The 17568-nt window shown below is 54.8% G+C and overlaps 2 protein-coding genes across 5 annotated transcripts in view; one reads left to right on the top strand and one right to left on the bottom strand.

Moving 5' to 3' along the window:
• Positions 1-10601, top strand: part of SPHK1 (sphingosine kinase 1) — a 31811-nt gene extending 21210 nt beyond the window's left edge. For both annotated transcript variants that reach the window (XM_005297532.5, XM_042841151.2), the window contains 2 exons: positions 649-764; positions 5124-10601. In XM_005297532.5, coding sequence (XP_005297589.2) covers positions 649-764; positions 5124-5931 — 924 coding nt within the window. In that variant the 3' untranslated portion in view covers positions 5932-10601. The remainder of the gene's footprint in view (positions 1-648; positions 765-5123) is intronic.
• The window catches only part of UBE2O (ubiquitin conjugating enzyme E2 O), a 113908-nt gene continuing 106779 nt past the window's right edge, over positions 10440-17568 (bottom strand). For all 3 annotated transcript variants that reach the window (XM_065563397.1, XM_024101759.3, XM_065563398.1), the window contains 3 exons: positions 16920-17123; positions 15936-15993; positions 10440-14340 (listed from right to left, as the gene is read on the bottom strand). In XM_065563397.1, coding sequence (XP_065419469.1) covers positions 13565-14340; positions 15936-15993; positions 16920-17123 — 1038 coding nt within the window. In that variant the 3' untranslated portion in view covers positions 10440-13564. The remainder of the gene's footprint in view (positions 14341-15935; positions 15994-16919; positions 17124-17568) is intronic.

The following is a 17568-nucleotide window of genomic DNA, read 5'->3' as shown; positions in this document are numbered from 1 at the left end:
GATCCTGGGGGGATGGGGGAGCTGTGAGTCTCTGGGCAGCAGCCTCAGGCCCAAACAGCACAGGTGGCCCTGTCTCCCCTGGGAGCCCCAGGCCTGGAATGGGGAGGGGAAGTAGGTCAGGACTGAAGGGCAGTGGCAGGGAAGGATAGGCCTGGAAGAAGAGGGAGCTGCAGGCCCGGAGGCGGGCAGGGGGGGAGAGTGTGTGCATGTGGGGCACATGGCTGGAACAGCAGGCGGCGGTGCAGGGCGGGACGGAGGAGCAGCAGCGGGACATGGGCTGGATGGTCACTGTACCTGGCCGGGGCACGTTCTCACGCTGCCCTCCCCACCACTGTCAATGGCGAAGAAGGAGAAAAGACACCAGGGACAAATAGCTCCTGGTTCTGCTGCTTGTGCCCTGGAGCCAAGTTGAGCAGCTGCCAGAGGCACCAAAGGAGAGGAGGTGGCACCCAAAACCTTCTCAGGCTGCCCTGGCCTGGGTGGGCATGAGCAGCTGGAGCAGGGGGCTGTGTTGCCCCTCCCAGAGTGAAGACCCCCTGGCTCCCTCTGGTCCATTCCCTTTCCCTTCCCGTTCCCCCAGAGCGGCCAGGGCAAGGATGGGGCTGCTGTCTCTGGGAAGCTGCCAGCTGTGTGGCTCTGTCCCCGCAGGTGGTGAACGGCCTGATGGAGCGTCAGGACTGGCAGGCCGCCATCAAGAAGCCTCTCTGCACCCTGCCCGGGGGCTCTGGGAACGCCCTGGCCGCTTCCATCAACCACTACGCTGGGTAAGGGCTTCTCAGCCGCCGGCCCAGGCCCTGCTCGCTGAGTTCTCACCGCTGGCTACTGGGGGAAGGGGCACACCGTGGAGAGGTGGAGCAGGCCCCTGGCAGGGAAGCCCGCTGACCGAGGGGCAGTCACATTCGCCCGAGACTTTGTAAACCTCCTTACGCCATTGAAGCTGACTTCAGCAGACAGGAAACTAGTTGAAATGACTGCAAAGGGCTTCCCCCAAGGGCAGCCTGTCTAACCACAGGGACTGTCCACTGGCAAGAGCTACCCCCAGGCCCCAGCCTCTGGTGCCATCTGCCACGTGGCTGGCACCATTCCTAGCAGCCTCGGGCTGCTGGAGCCTGGCTAAGGCAGCTAGTGCGGGCTGGATTCTGCCCAGTGAGGTTGTGTGGGTGGGCGAGAGGGCGGAGTTTAGCTCTGCCCCTGTGAAAAGCAAAGTGCAAAGCTAAGGCCCCCTGCAGCAATTGCCAGCTTCACAGGCGGGTGGCCCAGTTGGGCATTCCTGGGGCCTGTGGGGACAGAAAAGCCGGGTTAGAGCCACGCAGCAGCCGCGGGCTCCCCCACAGGGTGTGATCGCTATTTGTCTGTCCCCACGTACAAGGAGAGCACAGACAGAGCTTGCTCTGGACGGAGAGACGTTACCATCCAAACTCCCCCCCCCCGCACAGTCACCCAGCCCTTCCTGCTCTGCTAACAGCATCAAAGAATGGCTGCATGCTTCAACCTCCCTGCCACTCCTAATCCCACAGTCGGCTGGGGGTAGTACCCCTCCCCTCCACCCTTTCAGCGCTGGCGACCTTTTGGAGCAGACCCCAATTTGGGGCTTTGACGGAAGGATTATTTGCATTTCAGTAGCAGCTAGAGGGAGGTCCCCATTCAGAGCAGGGGGCCTTTGAAGCAGTGGGGCCACATGGATGGAGCACAGGACTCAACAGACCTGGGCCCTATGCTTGGCTCTGCCACTGACCTGCTGGGTGACCTTGGGCAAGTCATTGCACGGCCCCGTGCCTCAGTTTTCCCCATCTGTAAAATGAGGATAATGAAAAGCTTTCGGAGAGCTACGGATGAAAAGTGGGGTAAGAGAGCTTGGGATTATTGTTCTTGCTGGGCTCAGTGCTACTCACGTGCACAGCGAGAGTCCAACAAGCCCCAGAGAGTCTGCACTCTATCTAGGCAGCACAGAAAAATGGCAAGGGGGGGATCAGAGGCCAGAGAGGAAGTGAGTTGCCCAAGGTCACACAGCAGGGTGGGGGCAGAGCCCAGCTCTCATGGCTTCCACTCACCCTTTTCCTTTTCCCCCCGTTTTATGATCCTCTTTTCCCTGACCCTGCCTCGGCTCCCCACGTGAATGTCTCCTTTGGGGAAGCGCCAGGGCCGAGACCAAACCCAGCTGTGCCTGAGCCTCACCTGCCCGCTCTGACAGCTCCGGGGCACTGGTGGCTTGCCCTGGCCCGATGGGGTGGCGAAGCGCTGGCTCCTGGCATGGCTGGGGTAGAGAGAAGGGCAGGGGGAGGAGCACGCAGAGGCAGTTGAACTGGCAGCCTTTGGCTCACGTTTCTCGTCTCGTGATGAAATTACCGTTCTCAGCTCTGACCTTTGCCCCTGCACAGCTGGCTCGGCCCTCCTCCTGCGAGGCTAATCCCAGCTCCCGCTGCACAGCGCTACGGGTAAATGGCCGGCTTCGCTTTCACAGCCAGGCTGCTCAGCCACCTGCCTGCTCCCAGCCAATGCCTGGCCCTAGCTCACCGGTCTCTGAAGATAGGTGCTCCTGAGAACACATGGGTCCCCTCCCCCACCCCGGCTGCTCCCTCCAGTCAGAGGGGCTGCAGGGGCTGAGGAAGACCAGACGCTCCTCACATCTGGGAATGGCTCTCGCCCCTGCACAGAGCAATTCCCAGCCTGGCACTGGCTTTAGCTGAGTGCGCAGCTGGGTCCCCAAGAGAGGAGACTCAGCCTAGTGTGGTGACGGATCCACCCTCCTTAGGCCTGGGCCTGGCGCTCTCTGTTTCCCCATCTGGACTTTCCTTCCAGCCCCCACTGGGGGAGGCAGGGGAGTTGTGTTCCCTGTGCAGAATCCTGGGCAAGTTACTTTACCATTCTCTGCCTCAGTTTCCCCTAGTAGACTGGAGGTGATATTTGCCTGTGCCATGCAAAGTGCTTTGGCGTCACTGGGTGAGACATGGGGGAGCTGCTGCCTGGAGCAGGCCGCACTAGGCTTGCACCAGAGTCCATAGTGGTTTGGGCCAAGTTCTGCCTTCCTTCAAGAACAACGCTAAGCTGTGTGTGTGGCGGCAGTAGCGGAGGGAAGCTTGCCACAAACACAGTCCATGCCGGGGCTGAGATAAAACTGGGCAGAAGTTTTATAACAAGTTGGGTTGGGCCAATCACTAGCTCCCTTTGAACACAAAGCCCAAAGCAAGTGTTGCCGTCACCATTTCAATAGTGGTTTTTAAAATGGTCAAAACCAATTAAAATCCCTTTTTAAAAATGGAAAAGGGCCCTTTGCTCTCACTCCAATATAAACCACTTCCTAGCCAGCCGCTTTCCTTCGGCAAACCCCTCCCCTGGGGCTCCGTTCATGGGCGGCCGTCGGCGAGCCCAGCTCCGAGCTCGACACCGGCATAAAGGCCAGATTTGCCAAGGTGCTCAGCACCCACCATTGTAACGCTTAGACCCTGAGCTTCCAAAGAGCTCAGCCCCTGACCCCTCCAGTGTTCACCAGCCCCCCTCTCCTGGGCACCCAGAGCCCTGCCTGCCTTCTACATCAGCACCAAGAACAAAGCCTCTGCCAGGCCCCCTCAGCTGCCACCGCTGCTGCGCCTGGAGACAGAACAGCCAGCCGCAGGGTAATGGGAGCCAGGAGCTGATAGGGCCAAAAAACCCCACAGGGAGCCACTTGCATTCCCAAAGTAAGACCCTGCCCCCTCCCCTACCAGTAAGGGAAGGGGGGACACTCCCCCATCTGCCTTTTTTCTGCTGCTGCCTGGGCTGGCTTCCTGTGCAAAGCTGCTCTGAGCTCCATGCCCTCTGCCCGGCCTCCCATAGCAGGAGCAGGGACGGCGGAGCAGGAGTTAATGGAAGGGGGTTCCCAGCAGAAATGAGGGCGGATGTGACTTGCTCCATCTACTGGCTCTGAGCTGATTCCAGCTCCCACGAGCTGCAAACCCCCCTTCCTTCTAAGCAGCCCCCTCTGCCCCCTGGCAGGCAGTTAGCTCCTGGGTGAGCCACGCTGGGGTATCAGAGCGGCCACTGGGCCCCTAACAACGTGGATTTGGGCCAGCGTGGAGGGGAGCAAAGGATACCTAAAACGAGACCTTGCAGAGCCCCCATGGCGTGTGCAAATAGCCCAGCCTCCTGAGCCAGGCGCCCTTGTTCTCCAGCGGCCAGGGCATGTCCTGGACGTGGTGTGAGGGCCTGAATGAGAGCCGGTAGGCAGAGCTCTGCTGTTCTAGGCAGGGCAGCTGCCACTACAAATCCATCCATGCCAACGATGCACTCCCAGTTGCTGTGTCATTGGGGGACAGGCCCTTCGGTGCCCCGAGCCAGACTAAAGCAGTGCCCTGGACAGTGTTAACGACGACCAAGGTTACACATGCCAGAGCCCCATGGGGCTTCTTGTCTGCCATGCCTCGGAGCCTGGCTCCCTTCCTGGCTCGGGCCACTCTCGCTTGTGCTGGCAGATCGCTCCTGACAGTCTGACACCAGCGGTGCGCTGCTGTCCGCTCCTCTTGCATCTGGGTATCTAGGGCCGTGCCTCTGCCAGGCTGGGCTGCAGGGCCTTGCAAACAAAGGCACCAAGCAAACCCTGTGCCTGGCCAACTGCCCCCCCCTGCTGCTGGAGTCTCTAATAAAGCGGGGCGCAGCCTACGGAGAACGGCTTCTCCAAGGGGAGAAAATGGGGGTCAGTGGTGCTTCCGTTTGTGGAGCGTTGTGAGCTGGTCAGCCCAAGAGGGGTTCTTCTGGCTGGCTGGAAGTACTGGCTGAGTCTGAGCAAAGGGGCACAAGCCAGGGGAGCTGGGTTTTAAACCCATCCCGTGGAGTTTCTAGGAGACTTTTCCTCTGGTGGTAGACAGAGGATCGCGTTGATTCCAAGCAGGTGGGGATCTTTGAAACCCCCACTGGCTCTAGTCACGTTCCAATGATACTTAGTGACATTTTGCAATTGCAGTGCCTTCCTCAGCCAAAGGGGGCGCCCTGGAGCTGCAGGGATTTGCCTGGAGTCGCACAGCGAGTCAGCGTCAGTCCCTGGGGGGGTGTCCCCGAGAGTCCCTCCCCCGCTCCGACCACTGGAGCGTGCCTCGGACAAGGTGAGGGTCCCAGCTCAACAGATCTGCCTGCTTTTGTCTCTGTTACAGCAACACGCGGGCCTTCAAGGAGGAGCTGCTGACCAATTGCACCTATTTCCTCTGCAAAGGCCTGTATGCCCCCATGGACCTGGTCTCCCTGAGCACGGCCTCTGGCAAGCGCCTCTACTCCTTCCTCAGCTTCGGCTGGGGCTTCATCTCCGACGTGGACATCGCCAGCGAGAAGTACCGCCAACTGGGCAACGCCCGCTTCACCGTGGGCACCATCCAGCAGCTGGCCGGGCTGAAGGTCTACAAGGGCCGCCTCTCCTACCTGCCCGTAGAGATGTCCTCCTCAGCCCCCGGCAGCCCTTCAGAGCAGAATAGCCACCACGTGCCATGCAGCAATGGTCGCCCCCTCCACATCCTCCCTCAGCCTGCGCTGGGAGTGCCACGGCCCCCTCACGAGGGGTCCTGGCTAGAGGACCCTCTCCTGGTCCCCTTCGACCAGCCAGTCCCAAAGCACTGGACCGTTGTGCCTGAGGAGGAGTTTATCTCCATTTTTGCCATCTACCAGTCGCACTTGGGCGCTGACTTCACCATGGCCCCCACGGCCAAGCTTCACGATGGCTCCATGCACCTCTTCTACCTGAAAGCTGGGGTCTCCCGGCTGGGGCTGCTCAAACTCTTCCTAGCCATGGAGAAGGGGACCCACCTGGACCTGAACTGCCCCTACCTTCACTACGTCCCCGTGAGGGCCTTCCGGCTGGAGCCCTTTGCTTCCACCGGGCTCATGACGGTGGACGGCGAGCTGCTGGCGTGTGAACCAGTGCAGGGCCAGGTGCACGACCAACTCTGCAGGATCATCAGTGGCTCCTGAGCCACCTGCCAAATAAACCGCTTCAAAAAGGGTTTGACCACGTGCATCCCTGGGGTGCAGTGAGGGAGGACAGGCAAGGACCACTGCAGAGAATGCTTACACCTCCTGCCACAGTGTCTTCTCCAGCCCGCTCCTCTCTCCTCCTTTGGAATAGTTCACAAGGGTTTCTTGTTCCCCTTGCTCTGCCCAGCCTCCCGAGTCCCACCCCCACCACAGTCCTTTTCCCGCCTGATCGCAGGCACTATGGGCCAAGCGCTAAGAGGTTTGGTTAATAAGTTTGAGGGTAGGGGAGGGATACTCACAGCCTGGCCTGCCCCCTGTGTCAGGAAGCTCCTATGGGACACAGGTGCCTCCTGAGCAGTGGGTGGCATGTGATGGTACCCGAATACAGGTACAGCTCTTTCCGGGTCAGCTTAGCAGCTGCAAGGATATTTCTCCCACCACCCCTAGTCTAAGGGCTCAGCTGCTTCTCTTCTCTGCTTCCAGATCAGCCTATCTTTGCAAGGGACTCCGCAGATGACTTGCCAACCCAGGCTCTCCGCAGTACAGGCCTCCCCTGCATTTCTGTTCCTAGGTTCCCCACAAGGACAAAGCCAGTCTGCTCCCTTCCTACAGCTCAACTATACACTAAAGGCACAAGAGTGCTACCCTTTCCCCCAGGAGCAGAGTGCCACGGAGACTGAGCACTGCTTCAGCACCAGCAAATACAGTGGGCACCAAGCCCCTGGGGCCAGTGAGGAAATGAGAACTGGCTCCACCATAAACTATAAACTTCTAGGGCCAACATTTATTACAATGAACCAATATTTTTTTAAAGAAAATATTTCTACCAAAAGCTCCATGGAGACAGAGTTTATTCTTAAAATGAGACAATAAAGATCTAGCTTTTCCAAAACAGGCGGCCTTGGCTGTTACATGGTGGGCACTCTGCTTTCATTGCAAACCTAAGCACCTGGAACTCCCAGGTTGGACTGTTTCCTCCCTGGGATTGCTGTGGTGTAATAAGCAATAAAGTTTCTTGGAGCAGCAGCAGCTCAGGGGTTATTGCTTTCTGATTTTGCCAGCAAGGGGCTGCGGGCGAATTGCTCCAAAATGCACTGCCTCTTGGCATTTGCACAAAATCCCAGTCAGCCTCTAGAAAATCCCTTTATTCTCTGGCATAGGGACGGGCTGGGATGACTCATGGTGGGCCGAGAGGTGGTGTCATCCAAATCCAAGGTATTAAAAAAATTAACTTTGCAGGGTCCATTGAGTTAATATGTTTTAACTGTAGAGGGGAAAACCACCACTCTAGTCCAACAGCTGTTTCTTTAGAAACATTTTGAAGAGTACGCTAAAAACAATCAGAAATGTTACAATAGTCACACAGCGTAGCACTCCTTGGTGGTCAGATACCACAGTGATGGGCAGCCTTATGAAAACCTAGACAGCATTCATGTCCATGGCCCACATTGCCTGGGTTGGGTTAGGTAGCAATACACTCATCACATCCACAGTCCAGCTGAAGCACGCTGTGACTTTCAGCACGGTGCAGGTACATGATCTAAACAGACAAACGCTTGTGGGAACGGGCTGGCTGTGCAGGCAGACTGAGCAGCGACCAAGTGCTGATTATACCCATTTCATATGGTGACACCAGTTTTTTTGGTTGCCGCTAATTTTTGATCTAAAGCGACAGTAACAAACCCGGATTTAGAATGTTCAGCCATGACAGAGGAACCGCAGACAGCAGCTCCTGTTCACATTTATTCATCTGCAAATTATGCAATTAGGATCCTAAAGCAGGGAAAGAAAAGTCTAATTGTTTGCCAGCCAGTCATGATCAAACGGAGCTCAGAGTTATTTTCACTCCAGCAAGGCAGGCAACAAACAGGACCCATATCCCAAAATAAGGGATGGGGGGGGGGGTACCTTTCTGTATGGCATTGGGCCAGGTGTACAAAGGGATGCAGTGATGCTGTGGTCTAAACACTTTAACTGTGTCTAATTCCTTCCTCCATTGTTGGGTGATTAGATTGTCAGGAACAATCAATAGCATGTGCCCGTCAGCAGATAATCAGGTCTGCCTGTAGAAATGTCTCTCCTACACCACTGTTGCAGGCTTAGTGCTGGTTTAGTGTCTGAAAGATTCTCTCTGGAGAATTCCACCACATAGGCACATACAGGCTTTTCCTGCATGTCCAGCTCCATCAGGTCTGGAATTTTATTTTGTAAATCCACAAGTTTTTCCAGGAAGTTCCTGGATTCCTAAACCCTTGATCTTTCCCTTGATTTGATTTTCAAGGGACCCCTGCATGGGCACTTGCCTGGCCTAGAACTCAACAGCTGCCGCTTCTCTGCAGATGGCATTCCAGGTCCTAGGGTTTCCAAAGTTTGCCCCAGGTGCTTTGAGTCTGGTTTTACAGCAGCCATCCTGTCCCCTAGGCCTGCTAATCTAGCACCCTCATCTTTTAGCCCAGAGTCAATTGTCTGGAATTTGGTAACCAACGAAGTTGGCAATTGAGACTGTGCAAACTCCTCTGAAATGGTAGGTCCCTGCTGAGGAAATGGAAGCGCATGCTGCAGGCAAAGCCACGAGGCTTAAGGCCATCAGCATTGTGTCCCCCATTTGTATGTGCCCATTAAGAACAACCAGCTGTTTGCATCCACTCGGAGGTTTCTGCTTCAGGAGGGTAAAGCTCCTAACCTGCAGTAGCAGCAGCTTGTTGTCTCAGAGCAGAGCTGTCAGACTGTGCAGCACAAAAAAAGGGAGGCTCATGTCCGATTGCATGTCAAAGTTACCCACCCACTCCCTGGAGGTTTCCTGGCCTCCCTTGAGTAGCCTCCCCCCCCCGTAATACCCCTCGTGTTACCTTTACATCTGAGCCTCCTGCTGCGTGCCTGTGCGGGTGTACACCCAACCTGGCCATGGTTCATTCATGAAGGGAGGTCCCTGGCAATAGCTGCCTAGGAACAGACCTCCCTCCTCTCTGAAGATGACTATATAAAACTAAACTAGTCTTGCTACCGCAGTTACAGCCTACAGCAAGTGCCATTAAACCACAGCAGTCCAGCTCCTGCCATAGCATCCTACACTTGAGGTGATCTGAGCAGAGTGCGGAGCTGTTAAATGGTGCTCGGAACTCTCATGGCAGTCATTAAGGTTCACACGTACTTCATTTCTGCTTTGGTTTCTCCTCACGTCCTTGACCCTTGTCCCTGCTGCCTGACTGTCCCTTTAAATCTTTTCTAACCACACCTGTTCAGTCATCGCCCTTTAAAAACCAGTACTTACACAGAACACTTAAGTCCATCACCGTCCCAGAGCAGAACGCCACATTCCCATTCTGCAGCATGGGGGAAAACTGAAGCCTTGTGAGATTCAGGGATTTGCGCCCAAAGTCACAGAATCAACAGAAGAGCCAGGATTAGAACCTGGGACTTCCTAAATTCCAGGCCTGGGCACCACCCACGAGCCCCTCTCAGCTTCCCTTTTTTAGTGGTGGGAGCCAAGACGTCACCCCATTCCATTCGGTCAGAAGGTTTGAGTCGTTCAGCCTCAGTTCACCGCACTGTGCCCAAGCAGTACCAAGGTCTCTAAACACGGCTCCTACATTGTCCTAGGGACTGAAAGATAAGCTCAGCAAGGGCAAGTTGATTGTTGGGGTCATGAAAGGGTTGCAACAGCAGCACTGGCGGCTGAAACCTTCTTTCCAAAGAGGTGCAAGCTTCCACTGGCTGCTTCCTGATCTCACTGCTCTGAAGGGCCTCCTCACGCTCCATGGACATTCTGTCCTTGGCCTCTCTGATAAGATCGCCAGCTGAGGTCCTATCCACAATGGTAGTTTAGGATGTGGGCATGTGTCCACTGGGCAAACCTACTCATTTCACATCAGTCCATAAACAGCTGACGTGGTAGCTTTCAGGTTACTGCAAGTTTAAGTTAGATCTGAACAAGCTAGGTAGGGGTGACAAGCTGGCATCTCAGACCCCATCACCAGACTAGCTGAACTTGTGTGAGGCTGTTGGATCCTGGTGTTACCTTAACTACTGGACAGAAAAGCGGCTCTTCCTGAACCTTGTATAAATGAAGAGCCTTATCCAAAGCCCATCGAAAGACGCCCATTGTCCTCAGAGGGCTTTCCATCGGCCCCTAGGTGCACCAGTCAGCTACAGAGCAGTTAACTAAGCTTCCTCAGGGCTAGAGTCTGCCACCTTTCCTCACACTGGCTCCACCGAGGATAGTAAAAACCCAGCTCTTAGAGAGCACTTTTCATCAGTAGATTTCAAATCACTTCACAGATGGAGACACTGAGGTACAAGGAGGGGAAATGACTTGCCCGAAGTCACCCAAGCAGGCCAGTGAGCGAGCCAGCAGAATTCAGGTCTCCCGAGTCCCAGTTCAGGGGTGGTGATTTCGAGAGCAGAAGAAGAACCTCCTCAGTCTGAATAAAGGTGGCAGGATCTTTAGTTCTGTTGCATGCGATATATCACCACACAGGGAAGAAAAAAAAAGCACAACCAGCGTATTCACAGAGGCAAAATTTAATGGCAAATCACCTTTTTCTCCTTTATTACATCTTAATTAGCCAAACCAAAAAAAATTTTGCAGGTAAAAAAAAAAGTAAGTCACACAGCACTTTATACATATATGGTAAGCAACCCGGCATTCACATCTGCACGTGAACAACACACCTCTAAGCATGGCCTCGGTAATAGGCAGTTCCATTGTTTGTTTTTAAATACTGTACAGAATCAAGGCTACAAACTGATTTTGTAATATTTCTTCCCCGCCCCTCCCCAGCACTTCAAACAGTTACAGGCTGTTATTTGTACATCGCAGTGTCAGGTAGCCAGTTTTAAGGCTAACAATATAAATCATGCTTTGGCTTTGTGTGTGGTTTTTTTTTCATTTTTTTTTTTTTAAGGTTTTGCCTTTTTAAATTTTGTTTTTAACCTTTAAATATTACATACGTACACCAAAAAAAATTACATCGCTGCAGTGCGCTCAACAGCAATCTCGGCCCCGGAGCTTCACATGATCAAAAGCGTAGAAAACTTGTAAACCTCTGTGCGCGTCTCAGTTAGGGACAGACAGCTCCGAAGAGCTAGGAAAACTCCAGCAATGCTATGAAGGGACAGGAGAGGCTCCCCCCTACTCCCCACCTCCCCAAGGCCAATAAGCAAGAGCTTTCCCAGCTGAAAACTCCAGCATCCTGTGCAAAGCTCTTGGTTAAGATTAGAGAGGCAGACTTCTTGGGAGGGGGAAGGACTCATCTGGCATAGTCAGGCTGGCTCTCACAAATGGCACCTCTTCTCCCACCACCTTCCTCCAAGCAGATCAGCTCCTACAGCTGGCATTTGCTATGGCTACTCTAGTCCCCTCCACCCTTCCAGGAGAAGATAAAGAGAAACAACTAGCGAGTGTGTGTGTTGTGTGGGTGGGCAATGCTAGAGACCCCCAGGCACGTGAGCAGATTCTGTTCTCTACTTGTGTCTTTCTATTAAGCAGCTTGTCAACTCCTCCTCCCCCGTCCCTTTGCAGAGAGAGGAATGCGGTGACACACCAAAGGAAATGAGTCTGTAAGTCGTAGTCTGGCCTTCAGTACAATGAGTAAGACGTCTAGCAATGTGTGGAACAACCCCCTGCACCCGATGCCTCACTCACCCCCAAAGGACAACGTCAGTTAGCGTCCCACCCCTGCCCTTTGACACTGGAGTCCGTTTTCTTGCTCATGAAATGCTGGCTAGCCTGGAAGACAGCCAGGAACCACTGCATCAGACCCCCCCCCACCACCATGCTACTGCTGCTCAAGCCTAACATGCAGCCACCCCCACAGCTCCCTCATCCATCGTGGCAGCTCGTGCGGAGGACTCTGCAGTGCTGAGGTGGAGACCAGAGTGTGAGACACCCAGTCCCAGTGGCACACTGCTCCAGCGGGGAAGTCCGACCCCAGGCTGGATGTACTCAATGGGACCGGGAGACGGCCCTTATCAAACTTCTTCCAGTGGCTAATGGGCAATCGAGCTCCAAAGCCATCCAGGCAGCCGGGAGCACTTTGCAAACGCGGCGAGACGGCCTGCTGACGCTTCCGCCCTCAGCTTTGAATTCAGAAGCCTGACAGCCCCAGGCTTTGGCAGGGGTAACAGTGGCGGGAGAGCCGGCAAGGAGGAATTAGCCTTATTTCCCATCTTTACTAGCCACGCTGAATGAGAAGCCTAGCTATTGCTTCTATGTGGAAGCCTGGCATCGCTAGCTAGTTTCATCGGCTGGGAAGGACACAGCTGGCCCACCTCTGTGGCAGAAAACGGGCTTCTCTCATCTACGGCGGATGGGAGCTTGTTGTCAGGCTCGACTCCTGACAAATCTAGCCAGGCTTGATCGGGGGTCTCCGGCAGTGCACAGAAAGCACTAAAAGCAAGCTGCAGACACCCTGAATAGGATGCCCCCAGATAGTCACTGCTTTCATCATACCCCCTTCAAAGTACTCAGTGTAAACCCCTCTCCGCTATCGCACACATGTCCCACTAGCCGTTTCCTATAGCTACCCGGCAGCACCGTAGATAGCATTACGGATGTACATGCAAGGTCTCCAATGCTGCTGGCTGCAGGGCTGGGGATGCGTAGTGGCTCACACAGTGAAAGCTGTGTTTGTTAAAGATGCGGTGTCCTACTGCAGCCCGTGCTGCCGCAGCAGGAGTGAAGTCACACCCCCACAGGTACAGGTCTATACTTGTGATCTAGCCTCAGGAACAGCTGTAGCCTGAGAAATTTAACAGCTGAAGTGGTGCAGAAGCATCAGCGGCACTAGGTTTAACATCCACACATCTACCCTAAATCCACCTTTGCCGCTGATCAACTGGACATGAGCTGAAGCAGTGCACATGGGGCTCCCAGGCTTCTGCTGGATGCAATAGTGCCAGCAGGAAGCTGACTCGTGTACGTTTGCAAAGTGCAAGCAGGTCTGGCGAGAACAGGGAGTGGAAATGTGTTTACTGTTTTGGAGAAGTTACTTCCAGGCGAGAGATCAGAGGGCTAGGACCACAGGGAAACCCCAGGGCTGACCAGGAGCCTGTGTAGCACTTCATCTCTGCACCCAAGTACCAAACAAAGGAGTGGGTGAGCTGAGAATCGGCCAGTGACCAGCGATGGGAAGGCACCCCTGTAGGGAGCAGGAGACTTTGATGCAACCAGAGTCTAACGTCAAAGTATTCTGAAGCTGGAACAGACTTCATGAAAGCCACAAGACGTGGTAGTAAAGGGAAATGGAAGGACTGGGAGGACACTGCCGACACGGCCCACAGTAACCATACCTTTAGGGCTGAATCCCAACTGGGGTCAGACACAGCAGCCAGGGAGTGGAGCCCACTGTGCACAGAGAGGTGCCCAGGGACCAAAGAGCACAGAGGGGCCCAGCTGCAAGTCTGCTTTGGTAGGCTTACAACTCCTTACACTTCAGGATCAAATGAACATGAGGAATGGGGGAGGGGTTGGGGGAAGTAAAGAGCCAGGAATGAGCTATTTGGGCTACTGCCTTCTTTATAAAGACACCCAACTGGGGAAGAGCCGGGAACGAGCAATGCCAGTTTATTGGGAACAGCGTTTGCTGCTTTCCCCTTCTCTTCTGCATCTGTCTGCCCCTAACCCGACGTTTCACTTGTCCTCTCTCCACTCAGGGATATTGGCCTCTACTAAGGCAGCCCGGTACTGCTGCAAGACACCACGGATGCTTTTAATGAACCCCTTGGACAGGGGGAAGAGGGGAAAGCCGATGTCAGGGTAACCACTCTTCTCAGGGAGGAAGCTCCTGTAGCTCTTTCTCCTTTTCTTTGGTTTCACACTAGGCTGCGAGGCAGAGTCCTGGGCGGCTTTACACTCGTCCGTTAGGTCTCTCGCCAGGGTGAGCCCTCTGGCGTGGCCCGTGCTCTCGGAGTCTGAATACTGATGGCCGTCGCTGGGCGCGAGCGTCGAGGCTCCACATCCAGAGTCTTCCAGCTCCTCCTTCCCTTCTAGCGCCAAGTCGGAAAATTCGGCCGCCGCCGCCGCCCCCAGCTCCTGCTCCAAGGGGCTGCTGTACTCGCCCTGAAATCCCATACTGTCAACCGGGCTCTCGGCCAGGGTGCCACAAACAGAAAGGAGAGAGGAGGAATCAGCCCCATTGGGCTGCTCGTGGCTCCTTTCCACCAGCTCGTTAGTTTCCAACCAGGATTCTATCCGGTAGACCAGGCGCCAGCCGTTGCAGCGGAAGTGCTCGCGGATCTCGTGCTCAAAGACCTCCACCGGCTTGCGCAGCATCTGCATCATGGACTGGACCACGCGGATCAAGGCCATCTCGTTGTAGCAGCGGCTGTTCTCGTAGCCCTCCTGAAGGCCCCGGTCGCTGTCGAACCCTGCCTCGTTGTAATAGGGCTCATTCACTAGGATCAGTCCTGTCAGGAGAGAGGGAGAGCGAAGAGTTAAACGGAAACCTCACGCTGACCTCTGACCTAAAGGGAGAGCTGCTGGGGTCTGCCTTTGCTGAAGGGTACCGAGGCCTCAATCTACCACTGCCCTCCCCACCAGGAAGCTCCCTCCAGCTTCGGCTGCTGCCATCTCGACCCCTGCAGCACAAAGATGGCAAGCAGGGGTGCAGGCAGAGGGAGCAGCAGAGCAAGGTTGCCATGCTGGACTGGTAACGTGTGGCAATCCGGGCAGGTGCATGTCTAGCTGCTGCACCAGCATTTCATCCGGCCTCGGACGCTGCTTGGGACACTTGGGAGAACAGGTCTGGTGGCCTCCTGGCAGGGGCTGGTGGTCATTTATCAGACTACAGGAACACCTACCGTGAATGGCCTCCGCTTGGGAGAAGCCCATGACTGGACTAGTAACAGGTACAGATGCTAGCTCAGCATGGGTGAGGGACATGGTGCACTGCCAGGACAGAGGGGCACCGGAAGAGTTGGTGAAGGGGGAAATATTTCACAGGCCTTGCCTGCGCTGTGTTTAGCTCCCCACTTTTCAGGGCCAAACGCATGAAAAAAAGGGTTGTAACAATCAAACCATTCCTTAAAGTGACACCCAAAGCGGCTTTTAGCGCCGACTGGGCCACATTTACTTTTGTCCTTTTCCTTTCCAGCCAGTCTCTGGCACAGCCGCGGGCAAGTCACCCACACCGAGTTCTCTCCGGTTGACATTTTAGGCTGGTTGTTCTGCCTGGGTGTGGTGATGACTCGGCCAGCGCCACCCTGCTGGCAATGCCCCCGACTGCTTTAATGCTCCTGACGGTGGGGTCATGACATTTCTCCCACGACCAGGCAACAGAAAGGAGAGGTCTGAGGCTGAGCTCGCAGCATTAACAAATCTCTCTGGTAATCCAGAGAAATTTGCAAGAAGAAGTTGGGGGATTATCGGCTCTGTTGACAAGAAACAGCCTTTCTGTTCTGGGAAGAGACACCCAGAGGGCTGAGAGATCAAATAGCATAGACTAAATACTCCCAAGTCAGGCCCTCGCCTTTCTGGACAGCAGACTGCTTGCTAGAGAGTTTCCAAGCAGGGTTTAGCATTACCGGCTGTCTTGGTCAGGCAAGTCAGTGGTGCAGGGCTTGGGCATACCTGTGCTTCCTTTCAAAAGCCCACAGAGCAGTTTAGGAACCAGTGTAAACACAACTGACATGGGCAAAAATAAACCAGATGCTGGCGAGGCTGGTGACTCACTGCCTATAAAGAGAAGGACCCAGGCTCAGCAGCAACCTCAGGACCTGCCTCTTAGGAGCTTTTTTAGGCATTAGCAGCTGGCTGGAGGCGGCTGTGGTTCACCTTCCCAGGCACAGGGCAACAAGCGAAGGGCTAGCGAGGCCTGCTCTTGCAGAGGGGAACGGGGTGAGGGAAAGTTACAGGGCTGGAAGGCAGTCAAAGACAGAGGGATGGGTAACAGCTTGCCCCTGCTGCTCTGAGATGGGAAAGTGTGCTCCTTCACACAGCCCAGCAAGGCAGGGGGGTCTCTCAGTGTCCCTCCACCCCCCACCGGCTCTGCAGCTGCATTTACCTTGGATAGAGATGAGCACCTGGAGAAGGCTGGATTTGCTGGTCCACCGTTCTGTGCCCTGGAACACACATACAAGTTATCACGGACAGCTTGTCACGAGCAACAGCGAAAGCAGCATCCGTTCTGGTCAGCATTTAACACAGAAAACAAGGGAGGTGACAGTCCTCAGACTGCAGCTTATAGTGATCAAGGTGCACGCCAACATTTGCTGCCTGGGCCCGACCCCAGCTGCATTTGTGCACACCTATTTTAAAGGTCTGCGGGTACAACGATGGGCCGACTGCACTGGCTTCAGGCTGGGCAGATACTGTGGGAGCTTCCCCTGGACAGCTGCTTGTTCACCTTAATCCAGGTATGCAGCACCCGCCCTGCTGCTCCAGAACTGGGGTCTCAGGCGGGGCCTGCACCAGCCCTGTTGATTGTGTCAATGGCTGGATATTTATTGTGGTGCCCAAACAGGAATGAGAGACCCTCCCACCCCTAAACTCACTGTGCCCCCTATGTCTTTGCTAAGCCTGTTTCCAGCATGCCTCGGCTGCTCACCGCAGAGAAGGCAAAAGAAAGGCCAGAAAGACCAAGTCTCAAAGGGTAGGAGAATGACTCCTGTTCACACTATGATCCCTGTGCACACCCTCAGTCCCAACAGGGGCCTGTGGCTAATACTAGCCAGTCCACAGCTCATCTTCTAGGGACAACTGTGGGTTTTGAGACACTTTCAAAACCTCTCTCAAACACTACCCTTTGGCTCTGTCTACTCCATCCATCTATCCAGAGTTCAAACTCAGACTACCAGGCCTGGGTCAAGCCCAATGCAGACAGGACCAGCACACAGCTTGGACCCTCATTTCCCAGTTTGCTCTCTGAACTGGAAAACTGTCAGGCCTCTGGGGCCAGTGGGAAGCAGCAAACACCGCTGCCTAGTGGCGGAAGTCTGGCTCCGTTTAAAAGCCACGTGCCATGCAAAGAGATTGAAGACCGCATTACCTTTCCTATCCAGGTCCCCAGAAGGCTGACGCAAACCTTGCCGTTGTCGTACAGGTTGGGGTTCAGTCTCCCGCTGCACTGGGAGAGGTAGCGGAAGAGAGGGGGGACAGCCGGGTAGATGTTGGGTAACTGGATATCGAACAAGAAGAGGCCGTCTTCGTAAGGAGTGCGTGTGGGTCCTTTAATAAGTGCTGAGAAGAGATCCTGTGAAGAGAGGAGATATGAGCACCAACAGGCAAGGGCTAGAGTGAATGCCAGGGCTGCCTTCCGTCCAAGGAAAAGAGGCAAACCCTAGTAACAAGGCAGAGCTGAGTTTGGGGTGTGGGGAAGGAAGAGATAGAGGCTTTAATTAGCTTAACACTAACTCGGGACTTGGAGAATTAGCTCAAGTCTTGCAGATCTCCTGCGGGTGCTAGCTTTGGGCTGTGGTCTTTCACTTGAGAGAGACTGAACTTCACCCATCACACTTCCATCCTGCAGGCCCGGATGTGTGATCTGAAACAGGATTTCAAAGGGGTTCCACTCCATGACTGGCTACGCCCGCTGCCCTGTTGGCTCTCCACCCAATCATGCTCCTTGCTTAGCCTAATTACACAGCCCAGGTTTATTTGGTGAAGTAATTCTAGTATCAGATTCCCACCTACTCGTT

This window comes from Chrysemys picta, chromosome 12 (genome assembly GCF_011386835.1).
Source record: "Chrysemys picta bellii isolate R12L10 chromosome 12, ASM1138683v2, whole genome shotgun sequence".
In the NCBI taxonomy this organism is placed as follows: Eukaryota; Metazoa; Chordata; order Testudines; family Emydidae; genus Chrysemys; species Chrysemys picta.
This window is presented reverse-complemented; position numbering and strand designations above follow the sequence as displayed.